This window comes from Coregonus clupeaformis, chromosome 12 (assembly GCF_020615455.1).
Source record: "Coregonus clupeaformis isolate EN_2021a chromosome 12, ASM2061545v1, whole genome shotgun sequence".
In the NCBI taxonomy this organism is placed as follows: domain Eukaryota; kingdom Metazoa; phylum Chordata; class Actinopteri; order Salmoniformes; family Salmonidae; genus Coregonus; species Coregonus clupeaformis.
In genome coordinates, this window is record NC_059203.1 from 59,669,218 (window position 1) to 59,694,344 (window position 25,127).

At 43.2% G+C, this 25,127-nt stretch overlaps 1 protein-coding gene across 2 annotated transcripts in view; it reads right to left on the reverse strand.

Moving 5' to 3' along the window:
- LOC121578315 (kinesin heavy chain) overlaps positions 1–25,127 on the reverse strand; it is a 125,606-nt gene that overhangs the window by 23,419 nt on the left and 77,060 nt on the right. For both annotated transcript variants that reach the window (XM_041892614.1, XM_041892613.1), the window contains exons 13-21: positions 22,425–22,493; positions 20,419–20,505; positions 18,558–18,677; positions 15,880–16,026; positions 13,312–13,500; positions 3,360–3,477; positions 2,954–3,018; positions 2,641–2,750; positions 1,248–1,349 (exon numbers count right to left, since the gene is read on the reverse strand). In XM_041892614.1, coding sequence (XP_041748548.1) covers positions 1,248–1,349; positions 2,641–2,750; positions 2,954–3,018; positions 3,360–3,477; positions 13,312–13,500; positions 15,880–16,026; positions 18,558–18,677; positions 20,419–20,505; positions 22,425–22,493 — 1,007 coding nt within the window. The remainder of the gene's footprint in view (positions 1–1,247; positions 1,350–2,640; positions 2,751–2,953; positions 3,019–3,359; positions 3,478–13,311; positions 13,501–15,879; positions 16,027–18,557; positions 18,678–20,418; positions 20,506–22,424; positions 22,494–25,127) is intronic.

A 25,127-nucleotide genomic window follows, 5' to 3' on the forward strand; every position in this document is an offset into this window, starting at 1 on the left:
TGGGACCATGCCCCCACCCATCCACAACGTTTACTCTAAACGGTGCCGAAGAAGGCCAGAAGCATCATCAAGGATCCCACACACCCCAGCCACAAGCTGTTCACTATTTATTTTTTCATTTTTACCTTATTTTCTATTTAATTTTCTGTACTTTTTACCCCTTTTTCTGCCCAATTTCGTGATATCCAATTGGTAGTTACAGTCTTGTCCCATCGCTGCAACTCCCGTATGGGAGTCGAGAGCCATGCGTCCTCCGGACGACGCTGGGCCAATTGTGCGCCGCCTCATGGGTCTCACGGTCGCGGGATCGAATCCGGGTCTGTAGTGACACCTCTAGTACTGCGATGCAGTGCCTTAGACCGCTGCGCCACTATTTAAAAAAAGAGAACTATCCGTATTTCCCACTGCTTTCATGTGTTTCAAATGGGAGCTTGTCCAAGGTGTCGGACTTGACGAAAGTTGCTATACATTGGAGCGCTGCTGTTGGTTGCCCAAAATTCTGGGGCGGGGCTTAGCAAAGGGTCTATTGTTGGATATCCTCACTCTGGCTGGATTCCAATCGGAATTACACATCACTTTGCAAGTCAGCATAATGGACTTGCAGGCCTGACATGGCCTGTAAACCAGGAGTTTCTGACCACTGTGTTAGGGTATAACTAGGCCCTGAAATGATATATGTACAGTATTATCATAAATATGCAAATAAAGCTGGTAGAATCGTTCATGGAGGGTTCTGGGAAGAACAGATGTAGGATCTTAATTTGAACACTATTTTCTTACTGAGACTTTTCCTGCACAGCAGGAAATGCAAACAAGGTTTAAAAAGGCTTCTAAAGTTTGTAACTTCATAAGGATTTCCACTTCAAAATGTCAGACTTGATTTGCCCTACCGAAAAATGTATCAACCCTAAGAAAAAATGTCCATTCATTATAATCCACATAACAATTCCTATTTCCTGTGGCTGTAGGATTATTTTCCTGCTGTAGCAAACTGGCTTAAAATAAGATCCTACGTCTGTAGAGGGTTCTAGGTAGACCCTTTATAGAGGGTTCTATGAATAACCCTTCATAGAGGGTTTTAGGTAGAACCATCTCCAAATGGTTCTACCTAGCACAATAAAAGGGTTTGCCTATGGGGACAAACCGAAGAACCCTATATGGTTCTACTTAGCACCTTTTTTTCTAAGAGTGTAGGGAGTGAATTGCAGGGTCTCCTGAGACGGTGTGTGTGTGTGTGTGTGACTTACGTCAGCTCCTCCAGTTGCAGTGTCTTGTGGTGCTCCTGACTCCTAAGACGGTCAAAGTCGCTCCTCAGCAGCTCCAACTCCAGATGAAGACGATGGTTGCGACTGATCAGGACAGAAGAGGAAGGAGGACAATACATGAGAAACAGTTTGGTGTAGCCTTCCTAGTCTAGATCACCAGGGGGTTAACTTTACCACTAATGTCATACGTTTAGTTCCCATTTTATGACAAATGTTGGCTCAAGGAAAATGATTCTGGTTATGACTGATGGACAGGAGAGGAGAGTGAAGAGGAGGGTGGAGAGAGGGCAAAGACAGAGAGAGTAGATGCTGTGAGGAACAGTCTGATGTTAATAGACTTCTAGGGGGTTAACATTACAACATTTTAAATACATTTACTTCCCATTTTTATGGCCATAATGGTCATGAAATGGTCATAAATGGGACACAATATTGGATTTTATATCTAAAGTGTATAAATGAATATATACATTTATGCAATAGATATGCACTTGCTATGGTCTTATAATAAAATGGGATAGGAACGTATAAAAGATCAAACTTGAGGCTGAGATTCTGGGTAGACATTTAGAGATTCTATAGGTGATTCTTCAACATGTGGTGCTCAAAATGCTTCACGGCGTGTTAAAATATGCAGGCAGATGCTATGTTGTCTGGATAACAGGTAGGGTAAAGAATAACAAGTAGGACGAAATAAAGGTACTGACAGGGAGGTCGTCACACAGCAGTACAGCTGCTATATTGTGACTGAGGTAACACTGTGAGCATGACAAAGAGAGGGAGATGAAGGGAGAGAGAAGGGGCGAGAGAGGGAGAGAGAAGGGGCGAGAGAGGGAGAGAGAAGGGGAGAGAGAGGGAGAGGTCGGTACTGGCTCAGTGAGGTTGTCAATGATCTTCGTGACCCTCACACTAGTACAGAAATGTACAGATGGAAGTAACGCTGTGAGGTAGGGTAGGTTGAATGACAATGAGAGGGAGATGAAGTGAGGGAGCAGAGAGGGAGAGAGGAGGAGGGGGAGAGAGGACAGCGGTACAGATGCAGAGCATGACAGAGCATGACAAGGTTAGAGACTGACAGTAAGAAGGAGGTGAAGGTACTGATTCACTGAGGTCGTCACACACAGCAGTACAGCTGCAGGCTGTGTTGCGAGGTGACACTGTGAGGTAGAGTAGAGAATGACAATGAGAGGGGGTCGAAGGGGGAGAGGGGGAGAGGAAGAGGAGGAGAGGGAAAGGGAGCGAGAGAGGAAGATGAGGAGGAGAGGAAGGTCCTCACTCTGTGAAAGGGAGATGAAGGGTGAGAGAGTGACAAACGGACATAGGAGGAGAGTGGGAGAGGGGGATAGAGGGTTATGGAGGGGAGAGAGGTACTGACTCAGTGAGGTCGTCAATGATCTTCTGTTTCTCATTGATCTCGTCTCGGAGATGTCCCAGCTGCTTGTGGTGTGTCTCACGGTGAGACTCCATTTGCTGCTCCATAGCCCTCTGAGACAGGGAGCGAGACAGACAGTTAGCACTCACACACACACACACAGGGAGAAACACATGACACACACACACACACACACACACACACAACGTTTAATACACACAATGATTAATACACACACACACACACATAAAAAATAAAGCTATTTGATTAATGCTAATTGCATCATCCCCCCCCCACAGTCAGTAACCATAGTTACCTTAACATCAGCAGACTCCTTGATGTCCGTCTGGTTCTCTCCCTTTGTCACCTCTGACATGCTCTCTGAAACACACACAAATATTTGCATTTCAGAGTACGCCTGAATAGCTAGTCACTTTACTGTCATTTCACTGGTCATTTCACCTTTGCTGGAATGCATACACAGTGTTGCACTAATTGTAGAGTGAGTCATTGAGTCATGTACCCTGGGCCAGAAGTTTTACTTTGCACCTGCAGTTTAAAACTCAGTTTAACACTCTGCTCTGTACTATGTTGTAGCCATCGGGATGACTAATGTACCTTCGGCATGGAGTTTGGCCAGCTCTTCACTCAGAGAGTCATAGTTATACTGTGTTGTCAGGGTGTATAGTGTGTTCTATAGTCAGTTGGGCCAGGAGTTTTACCTTGTGCTTGTAGTTTAGCCAGCTCTTCACTCAGAGAGTCGTAGTTATCCTCCAGCTGTCTCTTCTTCAGCTCTATGTTCTGCATGTACTCTGTCAGGGAGTGGATCTTTGCCTCATGCTGCACACACAAAACACAATCAATGATACAACCAATGTTAGCACCAATGTTCTGACCAATGGGAATCAACCGCACATCCAAGATAATGAGGTGCAGGAAGATACTTGAATGAAAGCACAAGGTAACATCCACACATCTGGCATCGGGGCAAATTAGCTTTCCAATTCAATGACTAAGCTCTCCAGAATAAACTGAAAGGTGCACTCAGACTAAATGAAGAGTTTCATTCCCAAACGTTATATATCCATTTTCAGAAATGACATGTATTTGTTTGAAATATATTACTTGATGGCTGTGTTGTAGGTCTCAAGTCTGGTCTCGAGACCACATATTGAGTGTCTCGGTCTTGTCTCGAAGTCAGACATTTTTTTACTCGGTCTTGACTCGGTCTCGTACAATGAGGACTCATAATTTCTTTCAGAGACCAGCGGAGTAAAAATACTCATAATTACAGTATCAGCTTCCATTCCATCACCGCATTAAACTGCATCACCAGACCAAATGTCCACACTCCTTTCATGACAATTAATAATATATTATCGCCTATTGAAACCTGGGCTTCCTACCTTTCTCGTAACATTAGTTAACTACTGTCCTTTACTAAAAATATCCTCAAACTTTGTCGTGCTCGTCAGAATTTCCTTGATTCGCTGGTAGGGAAGAGTGATGGAAATGTTTTGAAAGTTGGGCGCTCACTATTAGCAAGGGGAGACCGGGGAAAGTTGTAACATACGTTGTATTTTATCTACAGAGTGGCTGCGAAACCCGATTTTCTGGAAACCCAATATGCCGCAGCTAAAGATTCAGAGATTTCTGAAGGATGTGTTTTTTATGTAGCTGCTTCCCACTCCTCTGCCCACTCCGCTGCTGCTCAGTGCTCTGCTGCCACTTCCCCTCCTTGATCAGCGATGAACACCTTTGTTTGCTGTAGCCTACAAACTTCATGTTGTACACAAAGGAAATGGTCGAAATGTTCTAACTATAACTATTTCATGTAATTTTTTCAGGAGAGAATTTAGGCTACATGCAGCTATTTACATTGTACACAAAATACATGATCACCATGTTTGTACAAACTCACAGATAGTTTTTTGCCTTAATGTAAAACTCAAATGGGAAGTTACATGCAGCCATATAGGCAGCATATCAAACACAAGCAAGATACAGACACGAAGTCTAATTAGCGATTTAATGATCGTTTTTCATCATCATTGCAAACATTGGCTAAGCAGGAGGCAGACAGGCAGTCAGTAGTAGTGTTCTTTTTCATCAAGTCTGGCTAGTGGCTATGCTAGGGAGCATGCAGCCCACGGCCCCTATTGATTTTGTTAGTCACTCTCACTCAGATGTCATATGAAAAACTGCAAACAGTTATCGCCACCCTATGGCAAAATGTGTAGAATTTCAAGAAATTAGCTGTAAAACTGCACATTTTTCTCTCCGCCCCATGGTAAAATGTGTAGAATTTCAAGAAATTAGCTGTAAAACTGCAAATTTTTCTCTCCGCCCCATGGCAAAATGTGTACAATTTCAAGAAATTAGCTGTAAAACTGCACATTTATCTCTCTGCACCATGGCAAAATGTCTAGAATTGCAGCAAACTTGCTTAAAAACAGCAAAATAAATGTTTTCTCTCTGCTGTCAAGAGGGTTTGCTAGCAAGGTGGGGGCCCCACCAACAAAAATTAACTTAAGGGACCCAAAAGGCTACAGCCGGCTCTGACTGCATGTGTGGGGATGGATGTGGGGATGCAGACCCCTGAGCCAGTGTGGCCCCTCCTGATTAGTTCAGATTTTTTGTGTTGCCTATCCCTCAACTACATCACACAAAACACTGATTGTTTTTGCTCCATTAGGGAGTGAGACTGAGTCTTGCTTATGCAACTGCATTATAAGGCTGCATTGAGACAATGACTTATCAATGACCCAAGCCCAGCTCAGTTAATCCCTAACATTGTGTCGCTGAGTTGTCATAATGCTTCAGCAAATGTACATTATCCCAGGGGTGTTGGAGGACACAATATAAGTCACCTAATTTCTGTCCTTCTAAATGCCCTGAATGCCTCTGCTGATCCCATAGCTATTGTATGCAGTAACCGTGTGCCTATGAACCAGAGTTATACTGTTAGCACTGAGGCGGTGTGCCCTAGTAGGAAGTCCACTGTGTGCACTAAACTTAAATAGCATGAGCATATCTACAGTTGAAGTCGGAAGTTTACATACACTTAGGTTGGAGTCATTAAACCTTGTTTTTCAACCACTCCACAAATTTCTTGTTAACAAACTATAGTTTTGGCAAGTCGGTTAGGACATCTACTTCGTGCATGACACAAGTAAATTTTACAACAATTGTTTACAGACAGATTATTTCACTTATAATTCACTGTATCACAATTCCAGTGGGTCAGAAGTTTACATACACTAAGTTGATTGTGCCTTTAAAAAGCTTGGAAAATTCCAGAAATGATGTAATGGCTTTAGAAGATTCTGATGGGCTAATTGACATAATTTGAGTCAATTGGAGGTGTACCTGTGGATGTATTTCAAGGCCTACCTTCAAACTCAGTGCCTCTATGCATGACATCATGGGAAAATCAAAAGAAATCAGCCAAGACCTCAGAAAAAAAATTGTAGACCTCCACAAGTCTGGTTCATCCTTGGGAGCCTGAAGGTACCACGTTCATCTGTACAAACAATAGTATGCAAGTATAAACACCATGGGACCACGCAGCTGTCATACCGCTCAGGAAGAAGACGCGTTCTGTCTCCTAGAGATTAACGTACTTTGGTGCGAAAAGTGCAAATCAATCCCAGAACAACAGCAAAGGACCTTGTGAAGATGCTGGAGGAAACAGGTGCAAAAGTATCTACATCCACAGTAAAACTAGTCCTATATCGACATAACCTGAAAGGCCGCTCAGCAAGGAAGAAGCCACTGCTCCAAAACCGCCATAAAAAAGCCAGACTACGGTTTGCAACTGCACATGGGGACAAAGATCGTACCTTTTGGAGAAATGTCCTCTGGTCTGATGAAACAAAAATAGAACTGTTTGGCCAAAATGACCATCGTTATGTTTGGAGGAAAAAGGGGATAGCTTGCAAGCCGACGAACACCATCCCAACCGTGAAGCACAGGGGTGGCAGCACAATGCTGTGGGGGTGCTTTGCTGCAGGAGGGACTGGTGCACTTCACAAAATAGATGACATCATGAGGAAGGAAAATGATGTGGATATAATGAAGCAACATCTCAAGACATCAGTCAGGAAGTTAAAGCTTGGTCGCAAAGGGGTCTTCCAAATGGACAATGACCCCAAGCATACTTCCAAAGTTGTGGCAAAATGGCTTAAGGACAACAAAGTCAAGGTATTGGAGTGGCCATCACAAAGCCCTGACCTCAATCCTATCGAAAATTTGTGGGCAGAACTGAAAAAGCGTGTGCGAGCAAGGGGGCCTACAAACCTGATTCAGTTACACCAGCTCTGTCAGGAGGAATTCACCCAATTTAATGTGGGAAGCTTGTGGAAGGCTACCTGAAACGTTTGACCCAAGTTAAACAATTTAAAGGCAATGCTACCAAATACTAATAGAGTGTATGTAAACTTCCGTCTTCAACTGTACTTCTGCTAAGCTTCCCAGTAAAGCAATGAAAACAATCAAGCATCCCAGAAAATAGCCCACGTTAACATATGTAGCCTAAGAAAAAAGGTTCCTGAAATCAATAACATGTTAGTAACAGATGACATTCATATTCTGACTATCTCTGAAACTCACTTAGATAATACCTTTGATGATACAGTGGTAGCAATACATGGTTATAACATCTACAGAAAAGGGTAGTTACAAACAGCACAGGAATTAAATCATCAACATGTATTGATCACATCTTTACTAATGCTGCAGAAATTTGCTTTAAAGCAGTATTCAAATCCATCGGATGTAGTGATCACAATATAGTAGCCATATATGTAGGAAAACCAAAGTTCTAAATGCTGGGCCTAATATAGTGTATAAAAGGTCATACAATACGTTTTGTAGTGATTCTTATGTTAATGATGTAAAGAATATTTGCTGGTCTGTGGTTTGTAATGAGGAGCAACCAGATGCTGCCCTTGACACATTTACATTTTAGTCATTTTTAGCAGACGCTCTTATCCAGAGCGACTTACAGTTAGTGAGTGCATACATTTTTCATACTGGCCCCCCGTGGGAATCGAACCCACAACCCTGGCATTGCAAGCACCATGCTCTACCAACTGAGCTACAGGAGTGGCTTATTCAAATTATTATTAAATTGCTTATACCGGTTACTAATAAGCATGCACCCATTACGAAAATGACTGTAAATCCACTTGGATTGATGAGGAAAAAGTGTATGGTTGAAAGGGATGAGGCAAAAGGTATGGCAGCACAACCAATTGGCAAACGTACTGCAAATTGAGAAATCATGTCACTAAACTGAATAAAAGGAAGAAGAAACTATACTATGAAACAAAGATAAATTATATAAAGAATGACAGTAAAACGCATTGGAGCAAATTTTTAGCAAAAAGGCAAACTCAGCTCCATCATTCATTGAATCAGATGCCTCATTCATCTCAAAACCCACTGATATGGCCAACTACTTTAATTATTTTTTCATTGGCAAGATTAGCAAATGTAGGCTTGACATGCCAGCAACAAACGCTGACACTACACATCCATCTGACCAAATTATGAAAGACAAGCATTGTAATTTTGAATTCCGTAAAGTGAGTGTGGAAGAGGTGAAAAAATGATTGTTGTCTATCAACAATGACAAGCCACCGGGGTCTGACAACTTGGATGGAAAGTTACTGAGGATAATAGCGGACGATATTGCCACTCCTATTTGCCATATCTTCAATTTAAGTCTACTAGAAAGTGTGTGCCCTGGAGGGAAGCAAAAGTAATTGTGCTACCCAAGTATAGTAAACCCCCCTTTACTGGCTCAAATAGCCGACCAATCAGCCTATTACCAACCCTTAGTAAACTTTTGGAAAAAATGGTGTCTGACCAGATACAATGCTATTTTACAGTAAATAAATTGACAACAGACTTTCAGCAATGCTTATAGGGAAAGACATTCAACAAGTACAGCACTTACACAAATGAATGATGACAGGCTGAGAGAAATTGATGATAAAAAGATTGTGGGGGCTGTTTTGTTAGACTTCAGTGTGGCTTTTGACATTATCGATCATAGTCTGCTGCTGGAAAAATGTATGTGTTATGGCTTTACACCCCCTGCTATATTGTGGATAAAGAGTTTACCTGTCTAACAGAACACAGAGGGAATTCCCCATGGCAGCTGTCTAGGCCCCTTACTTTTTTCAATCTTTACTAATGACATGCCACTGGCTTTGAGTAAAGCCAGTGTGACTATGTATGCGGATGACTCAACACTATACACATCAGCTACTACAGCGATTAAAATGACTGCAACACTTAACAAAGAGCTGCAGTTATTTTCAGAATGGGTGGCAAGGAATAAGTTTGTCCTAAATATTTCAAAATCTAAAAGCATTGTATTGGGGACAAATCATTCACTAAACCCTAAACCGCAACTAAATCTTGTAATGAATAATGTAGAAATTGAGCAAGTTGAGGTGACTAAACTGCTTGGAGTAACCCTGGAATGGTCAAAAACATATTGACACAACATTAGCTAAGATGGGGAGAAGTCTGTCCATAATAAAGCACTGCTCTGCCTTCTTAATAGCACTATCAACAAGGCAGGTCCTACAGGCCCTAGTTTTGTCCCACCTGGACTACTGTTCAGTCGTGTGGTCAGGTGCCACAAAGAGGGACTTAGGAAAATTGTAATTGGCTCAGAACAGGGCAGCATGGCTGGCCCTTGGATGTACACAGAGAGCAAACATTAACAATATGCATGTCAATCTCTCCTGGCTCAAAGTGGAGGAGAAATTGACTTCATCACTACTTGTATTTGTGAGAGGTATTGACATGCTGATTGCACCGAGCTGTCTGTTTGAACTACTGGCGCACAGCTCTGACACCCATGCATACCCCACAAGACATGCCACCAGAGGTCTCTTCACAGTACCCAAGACCAGAACAGACTATGGGAGGCCCACAGTACTACGTGGAACTCTATTCCACATCAAGTAACTCATGCAAGCAGTAAAATTAGATTTAAAAAACAGATAAAAATACACCTTATGGAACAGCGGGGACCGTGAAGAGACACATACACAGGCACAGGCACATGCATACACACACACGATAACATACAGTACACACACGTAATGTGTTTCGAAATCTGTTGTGAATGTATTGTAATGTTTAAAAAATATATATAACTGCCTTAATTCTGCTGGACCCCAGGAAGAGTAGCTGCTGCCTTGGCTGTTCAGAAATATGAGACATTGTCACGTTCTTTCATAGACGGGTCAGACCAAGGCGCAGCGTGATATGCATAGATGTTTATTTGAACCGAATAAACAACAAACTAAACGAACCGTGAAGTCCAAGGTACACAAACAACATACCTCACACGGAACAAGATCCCACAACTCAATAGTGCCAATAGGCTGCCTAAGTATGGACCCCAATCAGAGACAACGAGCGACAGCTGCCTCTGATTGGGAACCACACCGACCAACATAGAAATACCCATACTAGATAGAAAACATAGAACTACATAACATAGAATATACACACCCTGACTCAACATATAAGCGTCCCCCTGGCTTGGTGTGAGGAGCAGGAACAGTCGGGCTGGCGACGCGCACCACTGGCTTGGAGCGAGGAGCAGGAACAGGCCGGGCCGGGCTGGCGATGCACACCACTGGCTTGCTGCGAGGGACAGGAACAGGCCGGACCGGGCTGGCGACGCGCACCACTGGCTTGGTGCGAGGGGCAGGAACAGGCCGGGCCGGGCTGGCGACGCACACCACTGGCTTGGTGCGAGGGGCAGGAACAGGCCGGGCTGGCGACGCGCACCACTGGCTTGATGCGAGGAGCAGGAACAGGCCGGGCCGGGCTGGCGACGCGCACCACTGGCTTGGTGCGAGGAGCAGGAACAGTCGGGCTGGCGACGCGCACCACTGGCTTGGTGCGAGGAGCAGGAACAGGCCGGGCCAGGCTGGCGACGCGCACCATTGGCTTGGTGCGAGGAGCAGGAACAGGCCGGGCCGGGCTGGTGACGCGCACCACTGACTTGGTGCGAGGAGCAGGAACAGGCCGGGCCGGGCTGGCGACGCGCACCACTGGCTTGGTGCGAGGAGCAGGAACGGGTCGGGCCGTACTGGGAACACGCACCACTGGCTTAGTGCGGGGAGCAGGAACGGGCCGGACCAGACTGGAGATACGCACCACTTGCTTGGTGCGAGGAGCGGGACTGGGTTCCTTTATTAACCCTCGCTCCTTCTGCTGCCTAACCAGCTCCTCTCGCCGTGCCTCTACACTTTCCTTCTCCCTTTTAGCCTCCTGTAGCGCCTCCCTCTGACCGAATAACTCCTGCTCCCTCTGAACCAATAGCCCCCGTAACATGGTGGCCTCCTCTGCTAACCTGCAGATTCGCCCTTCCACGGCCTCCTGCTGCCTCGTCATCCACCCCGTGTGCCCCCCCCCAAAAAAAATATTGGGGTTGCCTCTCAGGTCTCCGTCGTCAGCACGGTTGGTGCCGTTTCTCCTCTCCTACCTGGGCATCAACCTTCATCGCCTCCCGATAACGGACGGCCTCCTCCTCAGTAATTCTCCCCCAACCGAGGAGGACATCTACTAAAGTTACCCCCCGTTGAATCCCCGGCGTTTGCTCCTTCTGGGCACGCTGCTTGGTCCTTGTTTGGTGGGATCTTCTGTCACGTTCGTTCATAGACGGGTCAGACCAAGGCGCAGCGTGATATGCATAAATGTTTATTTGAACCGAATAAACAACAAACTAAACGAAACGTGAAGTCCAAGGTACACAAACAACATACCTCACACGGAACAAGATCCCACAACTCAATAGTGCCAATAGGCTGCCTAAGTATGGTCCCCAATCAGAGACAACGAGCGACAGCTGCCTCTGATTGGGAACCACACCGGCCAACATAGAAATACCCATACTAGATAGAAAACATAGAACTACACAACATAGAATATACACACCCTGACTCAACATATAAGCGTCCCCTGAGTCAGGGCGTGACAGACATAGGCTACATCATCATGGTTCAGAAGAGGGTGAGTAAAGAGAAAAATGTGAAGGGAGGTGGCGTGAGCAGCAGCTATGTAGAAAAAATGTGTGTGTAAAATAACGTGATCCGTATCCGTAGCTTTGAGAAAGAGGTTTCCAGAGGAGTGGGATTATAGACCAGTTTGGGTTAGTGATCCTTTGTAGAGTGGCTCTCTATTTGCCCTCAGCATACATTTTTTCACCATTTTGAATGTCTAAAGAATCCGTATGAACACAGATTGGCCATCTTAATCTTTTCTTTTTATTGGCCAGTCTGAGATATGGCTTTTTCTTTGCAACTCTGCCTAGAAGGTCAGCATACGGGAGTCGCCTCTTCACTGTTGACGTTGAGACTGGTGTTTTGCGGGTACCATTTAATGAAGCTGCCAGTTGAGGACCTGTGAGGAGTCTGTTTCTCAAACTAGACACTCTAATGTATTTGTCCTCTTGCTCAGTTGTGCACTGGGGCCTCCCACTTCTCTTTCTATTCTGGTTAGAGACAGTTTGCGCTGTTCTGTGAAGGGAGTAGTACACAGCGTTGTACGAGATCTTCAGTTTCTTGGCAATTTCTCGCATGGAATAGCCTTCATTTCTCAGAACAAGAATAGACTGACGAGTTTCAGAAGAAGGTTCTTTGTTTCTGGCCATTTTGAGCCTGTAATCGAACCCACAATTGCTGATGCTCCAGATACTCAACTAGTCTCAAAAAGGCCAGTTTTATTGCTTCTTTAGCCAGCACAACAGTTTTCCGCTGTGGTAACATAATTGCAAAAGGGTTTTCTAATGATCAATTAGCCTTTTAAAATGATCAACTTGGATTAGTAAACACAACGTGCCATTGGAACACAGGACTGATGGTTGCTGATAATGGGCCTCTGTACGCCTATGTAGATATTCCATTAACAATCAGCCGTTTCCAGCTACAATAGCCATTTACAACATTAACAATGTCTACACTGTATTTCTAATCAATTTGATGTTATTTTAATGGACAACAAAATTGATTTTCTTTCGAAAACAAGGACATTTCAAAGTGACCCCAAACTTTTGAACGGTAGTATATATCCGCCTCACTCTCAGAGAAATAAGTTGCACTGCTAGGTTTTACACAGTCAAACATAAAAAAATAACTAAATTTTTAATAAAGAACTGTACAAATGATATATTGTGTGACATCAATATAAAAATATAAAAAAAGTGAATCAATACAGTAATATGAGATCTGTATGAAAAAACATTTACATTTGACATTTTAGTAATTTATCAAATGCTCTTCTCCATAGCGACATACAGTTAGTGCATTGATCTTTAGATCGCTAGGTGAGACAACCACATATCACAGTCATTCCATTCCATTCCATTCCAGCTAAATAATGAATAGATATATACCATTGTGCAACAAAAATAAAACATTTTAATACACATCTAAAATCTATGAATAAAAAATCTGAAAACAGTAATATTTTATACATACATGAAGGTACACATAAGCAATCATTTCTATTGAAAAAAACACAAATGTGAAAAATTTGTGGATATAGCGTTTTGGAAATCAACTTTTCAAATGTACTTCTAGTACCCACTTCATCCTTTCTGCATTGTAAAAGGTACTCTGAGTATCCCCTGTCCCTGACCTGTGAGATGAGGAGTTGGCAGGAGGACAGCTCTCTTCCCGTCTCCTCCATCTTCCTATGACACTCCATCTGAAGGTTCTCCAACTGACGACAGCGTTTCACCATGGACTTGACCTCTGACTTGATCTTACTGATGTAGAGACGGGCCACCGTAAACTCCTCCTCGATCGCACCAGTTATTTCCATCGGCTGGGGGGAGTGACAAAGATGACCATTATCATTGATTCAATATGTTCCTTTATGTTTGCTTTGGCAATGGATATGGCTACCTCTCTATGGCAATAAATCCTTTTGAATTTGAGAGACAGAGAAAATAGAGAGATAGAGAGCTGAACAGGGAGCAGAGAGAGAGAGAGAGAGAGAGAGAGAGAGAGAGAGAGAGAGAGAATGAGGCAGAGAGAGAAAAACCTCTGCCGTTCATTTGTAAAAACAAACATCCATTATGTTACAGATCATTTAGCAAACGCCACATCAATTACAATTTAAATATGATAACAGTGTTGTTGTTGACAGAAAATTCTGCTCTATCTCTCTGACATCTGGCATGCTGTACTTCCGCTGAGGGCCTTTTGGAGCAAAACTTTAAAGTAATGTTTTTCTAACTAGAAAAATATGAACTCTTAAAATCAAAAAATGAGAGAGAGCTGTGCCTATCTGCGCCTGTATTCACAAAGTATGTCAGGAGTGCTGACAGGATCACAATCACTAAGATATATGGACAGGGGGACCTAGCCTCGACCTCAGGGGTTCTAGGAGAGTTTCTCAGAGAATACAGTGTTTAGCATCTAGATCAGCCCTCCTTGATCAGCATCCTAGATCAGCACTTTTTTTTATACGCTTAGAATTATTGGTTACCCGAGGAACCCTGGAGATCCTCAAGGAACCCCTGGAGTTCCTTAAGGAACCATTGCTAGTCAATGGTTCATATTTGCACCTTCAGTTAGTTGAGGGGTTCTTGGAGGAAACTTTAATGGTTCAACGTAGGAACAGGTTCCTAGTGCACCTGAGTGGCGCAGTGGTCTAAGGCACTGCATCGCAGTGCTAGCTGTGCCACTAGAGATCCTGGTTCGAATCCAGGCTCTGTCGTAGCCGGCCGTGACCGGGAGACCCATGGGGCGGCGCGCAATTGGCCCAGCGTCGTCCAGGGTAGGGGAGGCAATGGCCGGCAGGGATGTAGCTCAGTTGATAGAGCATGGCGTTTGCAATGCCAGGGTTGTGGGTTCGATTCCCACAGGGGGTATGAAAAATAATAATAATGAAAGTCGCTCTGGATAAGAGCATCTGCTAAATGACGTAAATGTAAATGTAGTGGAACCCTGGAGTGGAGGTGTGGCTTAGTAGGGGCATGGCTTTAAGATAGATATTTATTTGGCCACTCGTTAGAGCAAATGCCATTACATCTGTTCTGTTGTATTGTCAACAGACGTTAAGGTTGAACACTGACAGTTTTGTAGCTTCAATGAGGCTAACAGAGGTGTATGATCCCCTCAAAAGCCTATGCAAATTCCAAAGTTGTAATAGTTTCCACTTTATTACTGAACGTAATCAGCAATGTTAATATTATTTATATTATATTAGAATATGTACTGTAAAAAATATCCAAAAACATTTTAATTTGCACAAACTTAACATGATTAACAGAAATTACATTTTACGCTAACGGGTGACCAAAAATAACTATCTGAAGGCCACGCCTCCAATAAGCCGCACCTTCAATCCAATAGGCTGCCACCTCTACATTACATTATTAAAAATATTTCAAATGTAACCCCTCCCATCACAAAAAGGTTCCTGTTTGAACCTTTACACAGGGGTTCCTTGAAGACCCTTTTCAAAGGGGTTCCTCAAGGAACCTTTTTCAACTGGAAAGGTTCTGCCGGTATGGCAACCCAACATTTTCTTCCAGGCACCTTTACTTCTATGAATGTAGTCTTGGTGATAGCAGACCACAGGAGGTTGGTGGCACCTTAATTGGGGAGAACGGGCTCGTGGTAATGACTGGAGCAGAATCAGGGGAATGGTATCAAATACCATTACTCCTGAGTGGCGCAGTGGTCTAAGGCACTGCATCGCAGTGCTAACTGTGTCACTAGAGATCCTGGTTCGAATCCAGGCTCTGTCGCCGCCGGCCGCGACCGGGAGACTCATGGGCGGCGCACAATTGGCCCAGCGTCGTCCAGGGTAGGGGAGGGAATGGCCGGCAGGGATGTAGCTCAGTTGATAGAGCATGGCGTTTGCAACGCCAGGGTTGTGGGTTCGATTCCCCACGGGGGGCAGTATAAAAAAAATATGTATTCACTAACTGTAAGTCGCTCTGAATAAGAGCGTCTGCTAAATGACTAAAATGTAAATGTAAATACATCAAACATGGTTTCCAGGTGTTTGATTCCATTCCATTTGCTTCGTTCCGGCCATTATTATGAGCTGATCTCCCCTCAGCAGCATCCACTGTAGCAGACGCACCAGTTTGATGTCCTTGTTGTTTAAGTAAAAGTCAAGTATCAAGAATCAACGATCAAGCAAAGTCAACTCAGAAATAGTATTTTACAACTAAAGTATAGTACTGACCAGTTTGATGTCTTTGTTGCCTACTATGGCGCTGAACTCAGAGAGGTCCCTCATTAGGCCGTTGAGAACCTCAGCGATGCGTTTCCTCTGATGACCGCTCACTTCCTGTAGACGAGACAGCTCTGCCTCAATTCGCATCAGGTGAGCCTGGAGTTAGGAGGAGAAGAAGAAGAAGAGAATTTGTACTTATATTTATTATGGATCCCCATTAGCTGCTGTATAGTACATATTTTATTGTGTGTTTGTATGCATGTGACTATGTTCGTGTTGCTTCACAGTCCCCGCTGTTCCATAAGGTGTATTTTTACTAAGAGTTTACAAAGGGTTGGTAACAGGCTGATTGGTCGGCTATTTGAGCCAGTAAAGGGGGCTTTAGTATTCTTAGGTAGGGGAATAACTTTTTCTTCCCTCCAGGTCTGAGGGCACACACTTTCTAGTAGGCTTAAATTGAAGATATGGCAAATAGGAGTGGCAATATCGTCCGCTATTATCCTCAGTAATTTTCCATCCAAGTTGTCAGACCCCGGTGGCAAGTCATTGTTGATTAACAATAATAATTTGTTCACCTCTTCCACACTTACTTTACGGAATTCAAAATTACAATGCTTGTCTTTCATAATTTGGTCAGATATACTTGGATGTGTAGTGTCAGCGTTTGTTGCTGGCATGTCATGCCTAAATTTGCTAATCTTGCCAATGGAAAACTCATTAAAGTAGTTGGCAATTTCAGTGGGTTTTGTGATGAATGAGCCATCTGATTCAACGAATGATGGAGAGGAGTTTGCCTTTTTGCCCAAAATCTCATTTAAGGTGTTCCAAAGCTTTATACTATCATTCTTTCAGTTATGCCATTTATCTTTGTTTCATAGTGTAGTTTCTTATTCTTTTTATTCAGTTTAGTCACATTATTTCTCAATTTGCAGTACGTTTGCCAATTGGTTGTACAGCCAGACCTATTTGCCATCTCTTTTGCCTCATCCTTCTCAACCATACAATTTTACAATTCCTCATCAATCCACAGGGATTTAACAGTTTTTACAGTCATTTTCTTAATGGGTGCATGCTTACTAGTAACTGGGATAAGCAATTTCATAAATGTGTCAAGTGCAGCATCTGGTTGCTCGTCATTACACACCACAGACCAACACATATTCTTCACATCAACAACATAGGAATCACTACAGAACTTCTTGTATGACCTCTTATGCACAATATTAGGCCCAGCCTTTGGAACTTTGGTTTTCCTAGATATGGCTACTATATTGTGATCACTACATCCGATGGATTTGGATACTGCTTTCAAACTAATTTCTGCAGCATTAGTAATGATATGATCAACACATGTTGATGATTTCATTCCTGTACTGTTTGTAACTACCCTGGTAGGTTGATTGATAACCTGAACCAGGTTGCAGGCACTAGTTACAGTTTAAAGCTTTCTCTTGAGTGGGCAGCCTGATGAAAGCCAGTCAATATTTAAATCACCTAGAAAGTATACCTCTCTATTGATATCACATATATTATCAAATCAAATAGCACTTGGTGGTCTATAGTGGCTTCCCACCAGAATGGGCTTTAAATGAGGCAGGTGAACCTGTAGCCATATTACTTCAACAGTATTTAACATGAGATCCTCTCTAAGCTTTACAGGAATGTGGTTCTGAACATTGGCATTTCTGTATTTTCTGTAAATGTTATAACCTTGTATTGCTACCACTGTATCATCAAAGTTATTATCTAAGTGAGTTTCAGAGATTGTTAGAATATGAATGTCATCTATTACTAGCAAATTATTGATTTCATGAACCTTGTTTCTTAAGCTACATATGTTAACGTGGGCTATTTTTAACACTTTTCTGGGATGCTTGATTATTTTTCTTGCTTTACTGGGAAGCTTAGCACACAGTGGACTTCCTACTAGGGCACACCACCTCAGTGCTAACAGTATTACTCAGGTTCATGGGCATATGATTACTGCATACAATAGCTGTAGGATCAGCAGAGGCATTCCGGGCAGTAAGAGGGACATAAATTAGGTTATTTACATTGTGTCTTCCAATGCCCCTAGGATAATGTATATTTGCTGAATCACTATGACAACTCAGCGACACAACGGTAAAATTAAATTAGCTGGACTTGGGTCATTGATAAGTAATTGTCTCAACGCAGCCTTGTAATGCTGTGAAAGGATCCAGGAACCCAAATGATTTGGGTGGATCCCATCCTCCTTATAATACGAGCTTTGTTTCCAGAAGGTATCAAAACTGTAAATAAATGTTACACCCACAGAGGTGCAATAGTCTCGTAGCCAGTTATGGAGGGCTAAAAGTCTGCTGAACCGTTCAATGCAACAATTTAGGGAGGGAAGAAGAAGAAGAAGAAGAAGAAGAGACTGTGACGTATCTTTTTTCATTTATCCTAACCCCCCTGAGATACACACATAAACACTCACCAAAGGAACATAATGATAAATAGAACTGTAGATGGACAGATGCATGGATGGAGGAAAGGCACTGTACAAATACACATCTTGATTGATGGATTGATCAAAAGATTACAGTAATGCAGGTAGGGATGGACGGATGGGGGGTTATGTGGATGGGCGGATGGATGGATGGGGACAGATGTACGTAAGGACGGACGAACAGATTAAGTGTAACCCCCTCCCCCTGGCGTACCATTTTCTTGGCCAGTTCCTCAGCCAGTAGTTTGTTCTGTAGACTCTTATCCTCCACCTCCTGGCTCTTCTGGTCGTAGTTCACAGCCAGCTCCTCTAAGGCCTGTAGTACCTCCTTCACCTATAGACCACAATTGAAAAAAAAGTAAGTGACTTTACTATTGACTTTATTATTGTTACTATTGTAATTTACTGGCTGTATCCAGTGGGGAAAAAAAGTATTTAGTCAGCCACCAATTGTGCAAGTTCTCCCACTTAAAAAGATGAGAGAGGCCTGTAATTTTCATCATAGGTACACGTCAACTATGACAGACAAAATGAGAAAAAAAAATCCAGAAAATCACATTGTAGGATTTTTAATGAATTTATTTGCAAATTATGGTGGAAAATAAGTATTTGGTCAATAACAAAAGTTTCTCAATACTTTGTTATATACCCTTTGTTGGCAATGACACAGGTCAAACGTTTTCTGCAAGTCTTTAAAAGGTTTTCACACACTGTTGCTGGTATTTTGGCCCATTCCTCCATGCAGATCTTCTCTAGAGCAGTGATGTTTTGGGGCTGTCGCTGGGCAACACAGACTTTCAACTCCCTCCAAAGATTTTCTATGGGGTTGAGATCTGGAGACTGGCTAGGCCACTCCAGGACCTTGAAATGCTTCTTACGAAGCCACTCCTTCGTTGCCCGGGCGGTTTGTTTGGGATCATTGTCATGCTGAAAGACCCAGCCACGTTTCATCTTCAATGCCCTTGCTGATGGAAGGAGGTTTTCACTCAAAATCTCACAATACACGGTCCCATTCATTCTTTCCTTTACACGGATCAGTCGTCCTGGTCCCTTTGCAGAACAACAGCCCCAAAGCATGATGTTTCCACCCCCATGCTTCACAGTAGGTATGGTGTTCTTTGGATGCAACTCAGCATTCTTTGTCCTCCAAACACGACGAGTTGAGTTTTACCAAAAAGTTATATTTTGGTTTCATCTGACCATATGACATTCTCCCAATCCTCTTCTGGATAATCCAAATGCACTCTAGCAAACTTCAGACGGGCCTGGACATGTACTGGCTTAAGCAGGGGGACACGTCTGGCACTGCAGGATTTGAGTCCCTGGCGGCGTAGTGTGTTACTGATGGTAGGCTTTGTTACTTTGGTCCCAGCTCTCTGCAGGTCATTCACTATGTCCCCACGTGTGGTTCTGGGATTTTTGCTCACTGTTCTTGTGATCATTTTGACCCCATGGGGTGAGATCTTGCGTGGAGCCCCAGATCGAGGGAGATTATCAGTGGTCTTGTATGTCTTCCATTTCCTAATAATTGCTCCCACAGTTGATTTCGTCAAACCAAGCTGCTTACCTATTGCAGATTCAGTCTTCCCAGCCTGGTGCAGGTCTACCATTTTGTTTCTGGTGTCCTTTGACAGCTCTTTGGTCTTGGCCATAGTGGAGTTTGGAGTGTGACTGTTTGAGGTTGTGGACACGTGTCTTTTATACTGATAACAAGTTCAAACAGGTGCCATTAATACAGGTAACGAGTGGAGGACAGAGGAGCCTCTTAAAGAAGAAGTTACAGGTCTGTGAGAGCCAGAAATCTTGCTTGTTTGTAGGTGACCAAATACTTATTTTCCACCATAATTTGCAAATAAATTCATAAAAAATCCTACAATGTGATTATCTGAAAAAGAAAATCTCAATTTGTCTGTCATAGTTGACGTGTACCTATGATGAAAATTACAGTTCTCTCTCATCTTTTTAAGTGGGAGAACTTGCACAATTGGTGGCTGACTAAATACTTTTTTTCCCCACTGTATGTATTAAATTGTCAAATAAATTAAATCAATCACTCAATCAATCGGCCCACCAACCTCTGCCTTGGCAACGTCACTCTCCATCTGTAGTCTGCCCAGCTCCGATGACACCTTCTCACTGTCCCCACAGGAGGAGGCTAGGATCTGGGAGACACACAATAACCATCACTCACTTATCTTTGCTAGCTCCTTGGAGCGTAGCGCCTCAACATTTGGGCCAGTTCCCAGGCTGAATAACCATAACCATAGCGTTACAAATAAAAGATAAGTGATGGCAGATTATCAAATGTGAGTTGAGTTCTGAATACTCCAATTCCCGAATGAAATTACACTGATCAAAAATAACCACAACATGCAACAATTTCTAAGATTTTACTGAGTTACAGTTCAAGGAAATCAGTCAATTGAAATAAATTCATTAAGCCCCAATCGATGGATTTCACATGACTGGGAATAAAAAATAAATTTAAAAAATTAATAATCTGTTGGCCACTTATACCTTTTAAAAAATGTAGGGTTGTGGATCAGAACACCAGTCAGTATCTGGTGTGACCACCATTTGCCTCATGCAGCTCGACACATCTCCTTTGCATAGAGTTGATCAGGCTGTTGATTGTGGCCTGTGGAATGTTGTCCCACACCTCTTCAATGGCTGTGCGAAGTTGCTGGATATTGGCGGGAACTAGAACACGCTGTCGTACACGTTGACCCAGAGCATCCCAAACATGCTCAATGGGTGACATGTCTGGTGAGTATGCAGGGCATGGAAGAACTGGGACATTTTCAGCTTCCAGGAATTGTGTACAGATCCTTGCAACATGGGGCAGTGCATTATCATGCTGAAACATGAGGTGATGGCAACGGATGTGGATGAATGGCAGGACAATGGGCCTCAGGATTTCGTCACGGTATCTCTGTGCATTCAAATTGCCATCGATAAAATGCAATTGTGTTCGCTGTCCGTAACTTATCCCTGCCCATACCATAACCCCACAGCCACCATGGGGCACTCTGTTCACAACTTTGACATCAGCAAACCGCCCGCCCACACGATGCCATAAATGTTGTCTGCCCGGTACAGTTGAAACCAGGATTCACCCGTGAAGAGCACACTTCTCCAGCGTGCCATTGGCCATCGAAGGTGAGCATTTGCCCACTAAAGTTGGTTACGACGCCAAACTGCAGTCATGTCAAGACCCTGGTGAGGACGACGAGCACGCAGAACAGCTTCCCTGAGACGGTTTCTGACAGTTTGTGCAGAAATTATGTGTTTGTGCAAACCCACAGTTTCATCAGCTCTCCGGGTGGCTGGTCTCAGACGATCCCGCAGGTGAAGAAGCCGGATGTGGAGGTCCTGGGCTGACGTGTTTACACGTGGTCTGCGGTAGTGAGGCCGGTTGGACGTCCTGCCAAATTCTCTAAAACGACGATGGTAGAGAAATGAACATTCAATTCTCTAGTAACAGCTCTAGTGGACATTCCTGCAGTCAGCATGCCAATTGCACGCTCCCTTAAAAACTTGAGACATATGTGGCATTGTGTTGTGACAAAACTGCACATTTTAGCGTGGCCTTTTATTGTCCTCGCACAAGGTGCACCTCTGTAATGATCATGCTGTTTAATCAGCTTCTGTCATGTGTATGGATTATCTTGGCAAAGGAGAAATGCTCATTAACAGGGATGTAAACAAAAATAAAAAATGTTTGCGTATAGAAAATTAATGGGATCTTTTATTTCATGAAACATTGGACCAACACTTATTTTTTTTTATTTTTTTGGGGGGGGATGGATCAGCTTAATATTGCAGATAGATTGTATCCAACACTTTACATATTGTGTTTATATTTTTGTTCAGTATAAATGAAATTAAATCACCCTGCAGATTCTTTTTTCATTTTACAGTATTTCTGGCACAGATCTCTGCTCTTTTGCATGACAAAAATGTCAATTAATCTTCTCCTGCCAACTAAGACTAAGTGGAGCTCAGATGGGCTGAATAATAGATGGATAGAGGAAGATAGATGAGGAAGAACATTGGGCTGAGTAGAGGGAGGGTGTTGTACCTCTTCCTGGTCCAGCATCTGCTCCTTCAGCTTCTCCGCCAGCTGACTCTGCTGGTTGATCTCATCATCCTGTGTAGACACACACACACACAGACAGTGAAAACCAGGTATGTTATACAGAGCATTATGGGTAAAGTAGTTCATCATGCACAGAGACAAACCACATGAAAAAATACTATAGTATACTATGGTATAAATATTGTAGTATTACTATATTTTTATACCACAGCATTGTTGAATTCTCATTTCTGATTGGCTAGAAGGGCATTCTAGAATGGACATTAAACCTAGATAACGGGACAGTTGTAAAAGGTATCGGGACAATTGGAAAATATTGGCACACCTTGCAATCATGACGCAATATGCTCCTACACATGCAGACCGTACTTACTAAAAAGTTACAGAAAGCTAAACCAACAACAACAGAAACCGAAATTGGATACATTTTAAACCCAGGTCCAACGAAGAAAAACGTAGCTAGCTCAAATTTGTTTTGCATCTGATGGACCTAACGTTGTGAGTGATGAACATGACAAGTGGCGCTATGCTGTCAAATCCTCCCACATGAAATGTCTAGTTTGACCAGCTGTTTTCAGCAACTGATATTTTTGAATTTGGTTGTCATATTGACAAGTTTGCTAGCAACAAACTATTTAGCTAGCTTCTAGCCTAGAGTTTGATATGCAATGTGATCTCCTTGTAATGAACAGTGTCGATGAGTGTCCTGACAAGAAGGCACTACGCCAGGCAAAATTGGGCATCATCAGCTCATTGCTATGGATGTATCAAAATGAATGTCAATAGAAAACAGCTTAAACAAATGCTAATGCAGCTACTTTGCTGTTATTCTGTCTGCAGAGGTCTTGACTGTGTTAGCCATAGCTAGTTTGCTAGCTAGCAAGCAAGGAATAAGAACGTTGCCAGCGAGCATGGCAACGGAACATATAGAATGAACAACTGGGTCGCGTCCCTAAATATAAAACTAATCGAACGAACGACTGGGTCTCATCTCTAGCAACCAAAAGATGAGAACATATGAATTTGCTCATAAAAATATCAGTGCATTTTTATTTAATTATTGGTAAATGTGTGGTTTAGTATCGTTTTCTTTGGGAACTGTGGTATAAGCGGGATAAACACCTCCGTTCTGTACATTACCTTGGACTCTGCTCTGCTTCGTCCCTGTGCGTCATCCATTATTTCCAAGGTAATGTGCAGAATGTTGGCATTTATCCCTTACATATACTACACTGTAAGACGTTTGTGTAATTTCAATAGTAAAACACTGTAGAATGCACAGTAAAATACTGTAAATGTATTTTACAGCATTAATGCTGTAGATTGCATTGCATTATTGGTAAAATGCAAAAAAATACTGTTTTTCGGGAACGTTATGTTTTCACCATCACTACAGAGAAAATGGCTTGTTTCTAGCAGTTCAAAAGATATTACCCATATTACCGGCACAACAGTTTTTTAAGTTTGACATGTCGCATTTTACACATAAACCACTCGCGAGCCACTAAAGCCAGTGTGAATTACCAGTGTTGTATCGAGGTGCCTGCCTACCTAAGGCGCTTCCCACTGGGGAGCTTTATCACAGTGTCACCGGCGGTAGCTACTAACGTGGCCAATGTATTTATCTCCCAGGATTATTATATTTCAAGTAGGATAGCAGACTACAAAATAAATAACAAATATTGGTAGCCATCTAGATGTCACCGTGATACAGTCTACTCAATGGGGAAAGCATGAACGGCAACCACACCTGGACATGGGCAAGGGGGGGGCATGGGCAAGTTGCAGCGGAGGGTGCAGAGCTGGTGGCAGTGGGCGGTTGAGAGGAGGTGCTCTTGCAGTGGGCGGTTGAGAGGAGGTGCTCTTATTCTCCATGGACTTTACAGTGTCCCAAAACTTTTTGGAGTTAGTGCTACAGGATGCACATTTCTGTTTGAAAAAGCTAGCCTTTGCCTTCCTAACTGCTTGTGTATATTGGTTCCTGACTTCCCTGAAAAGTTGCATATCGCGGGGGCTATTCGATACTAATGCAGTACGCCACAGGATGTTTTTGTGCTGGTCAAGGGCAGTCAAGTCTGAGGAGAACCAGGGGCTATATCTGTTCTTAGTTTTGAATTCTTTGAATGGGGCATGATTATTTAAGATCCTCTACTGACGGAATGAGATCGATATCCATCCAGGATACCTAGGCCAGGTCAATTAGGAAGGCCTGCTCGGTAAAGTGTTTTAGGGAGCGTTTGACAGTGATGAGGGGTGGTCGTTTGACCGCGGACCCGTTACGGATGCAGACAATAAGGCAGTGATCGCTGACATCCTGGTTGAAGACAGCGGAGGTGTATTTAGAGGGTGTTAGTCAGGATGATATCTATGAGGGTGCCCATGTTTACAGATTTAGGGTTGTACCTGGTAGGTTCCTTGATAATTTGTGTGAGATTGAGGGCATCTAGTTTGGATTGTAGGATGGCCGGGGTGTTAAGCATATCCCAGTTTAGGTCACCAAGCAGTACGAACTCTGAGGATAGATGGGGGGGCAATCAATTCACATATGGTGTCCAGGGCACAGCTGGGGGCTGAGGGGGGTCTGTAGCAAGCGGCAACAGTGAGAGACTTATTTCTGGAAAGGTGGATTTTTTGAAGTAGGAGCTCAAACTGTTTGGGCACAGACCTGTATAGTATGATAGAGCT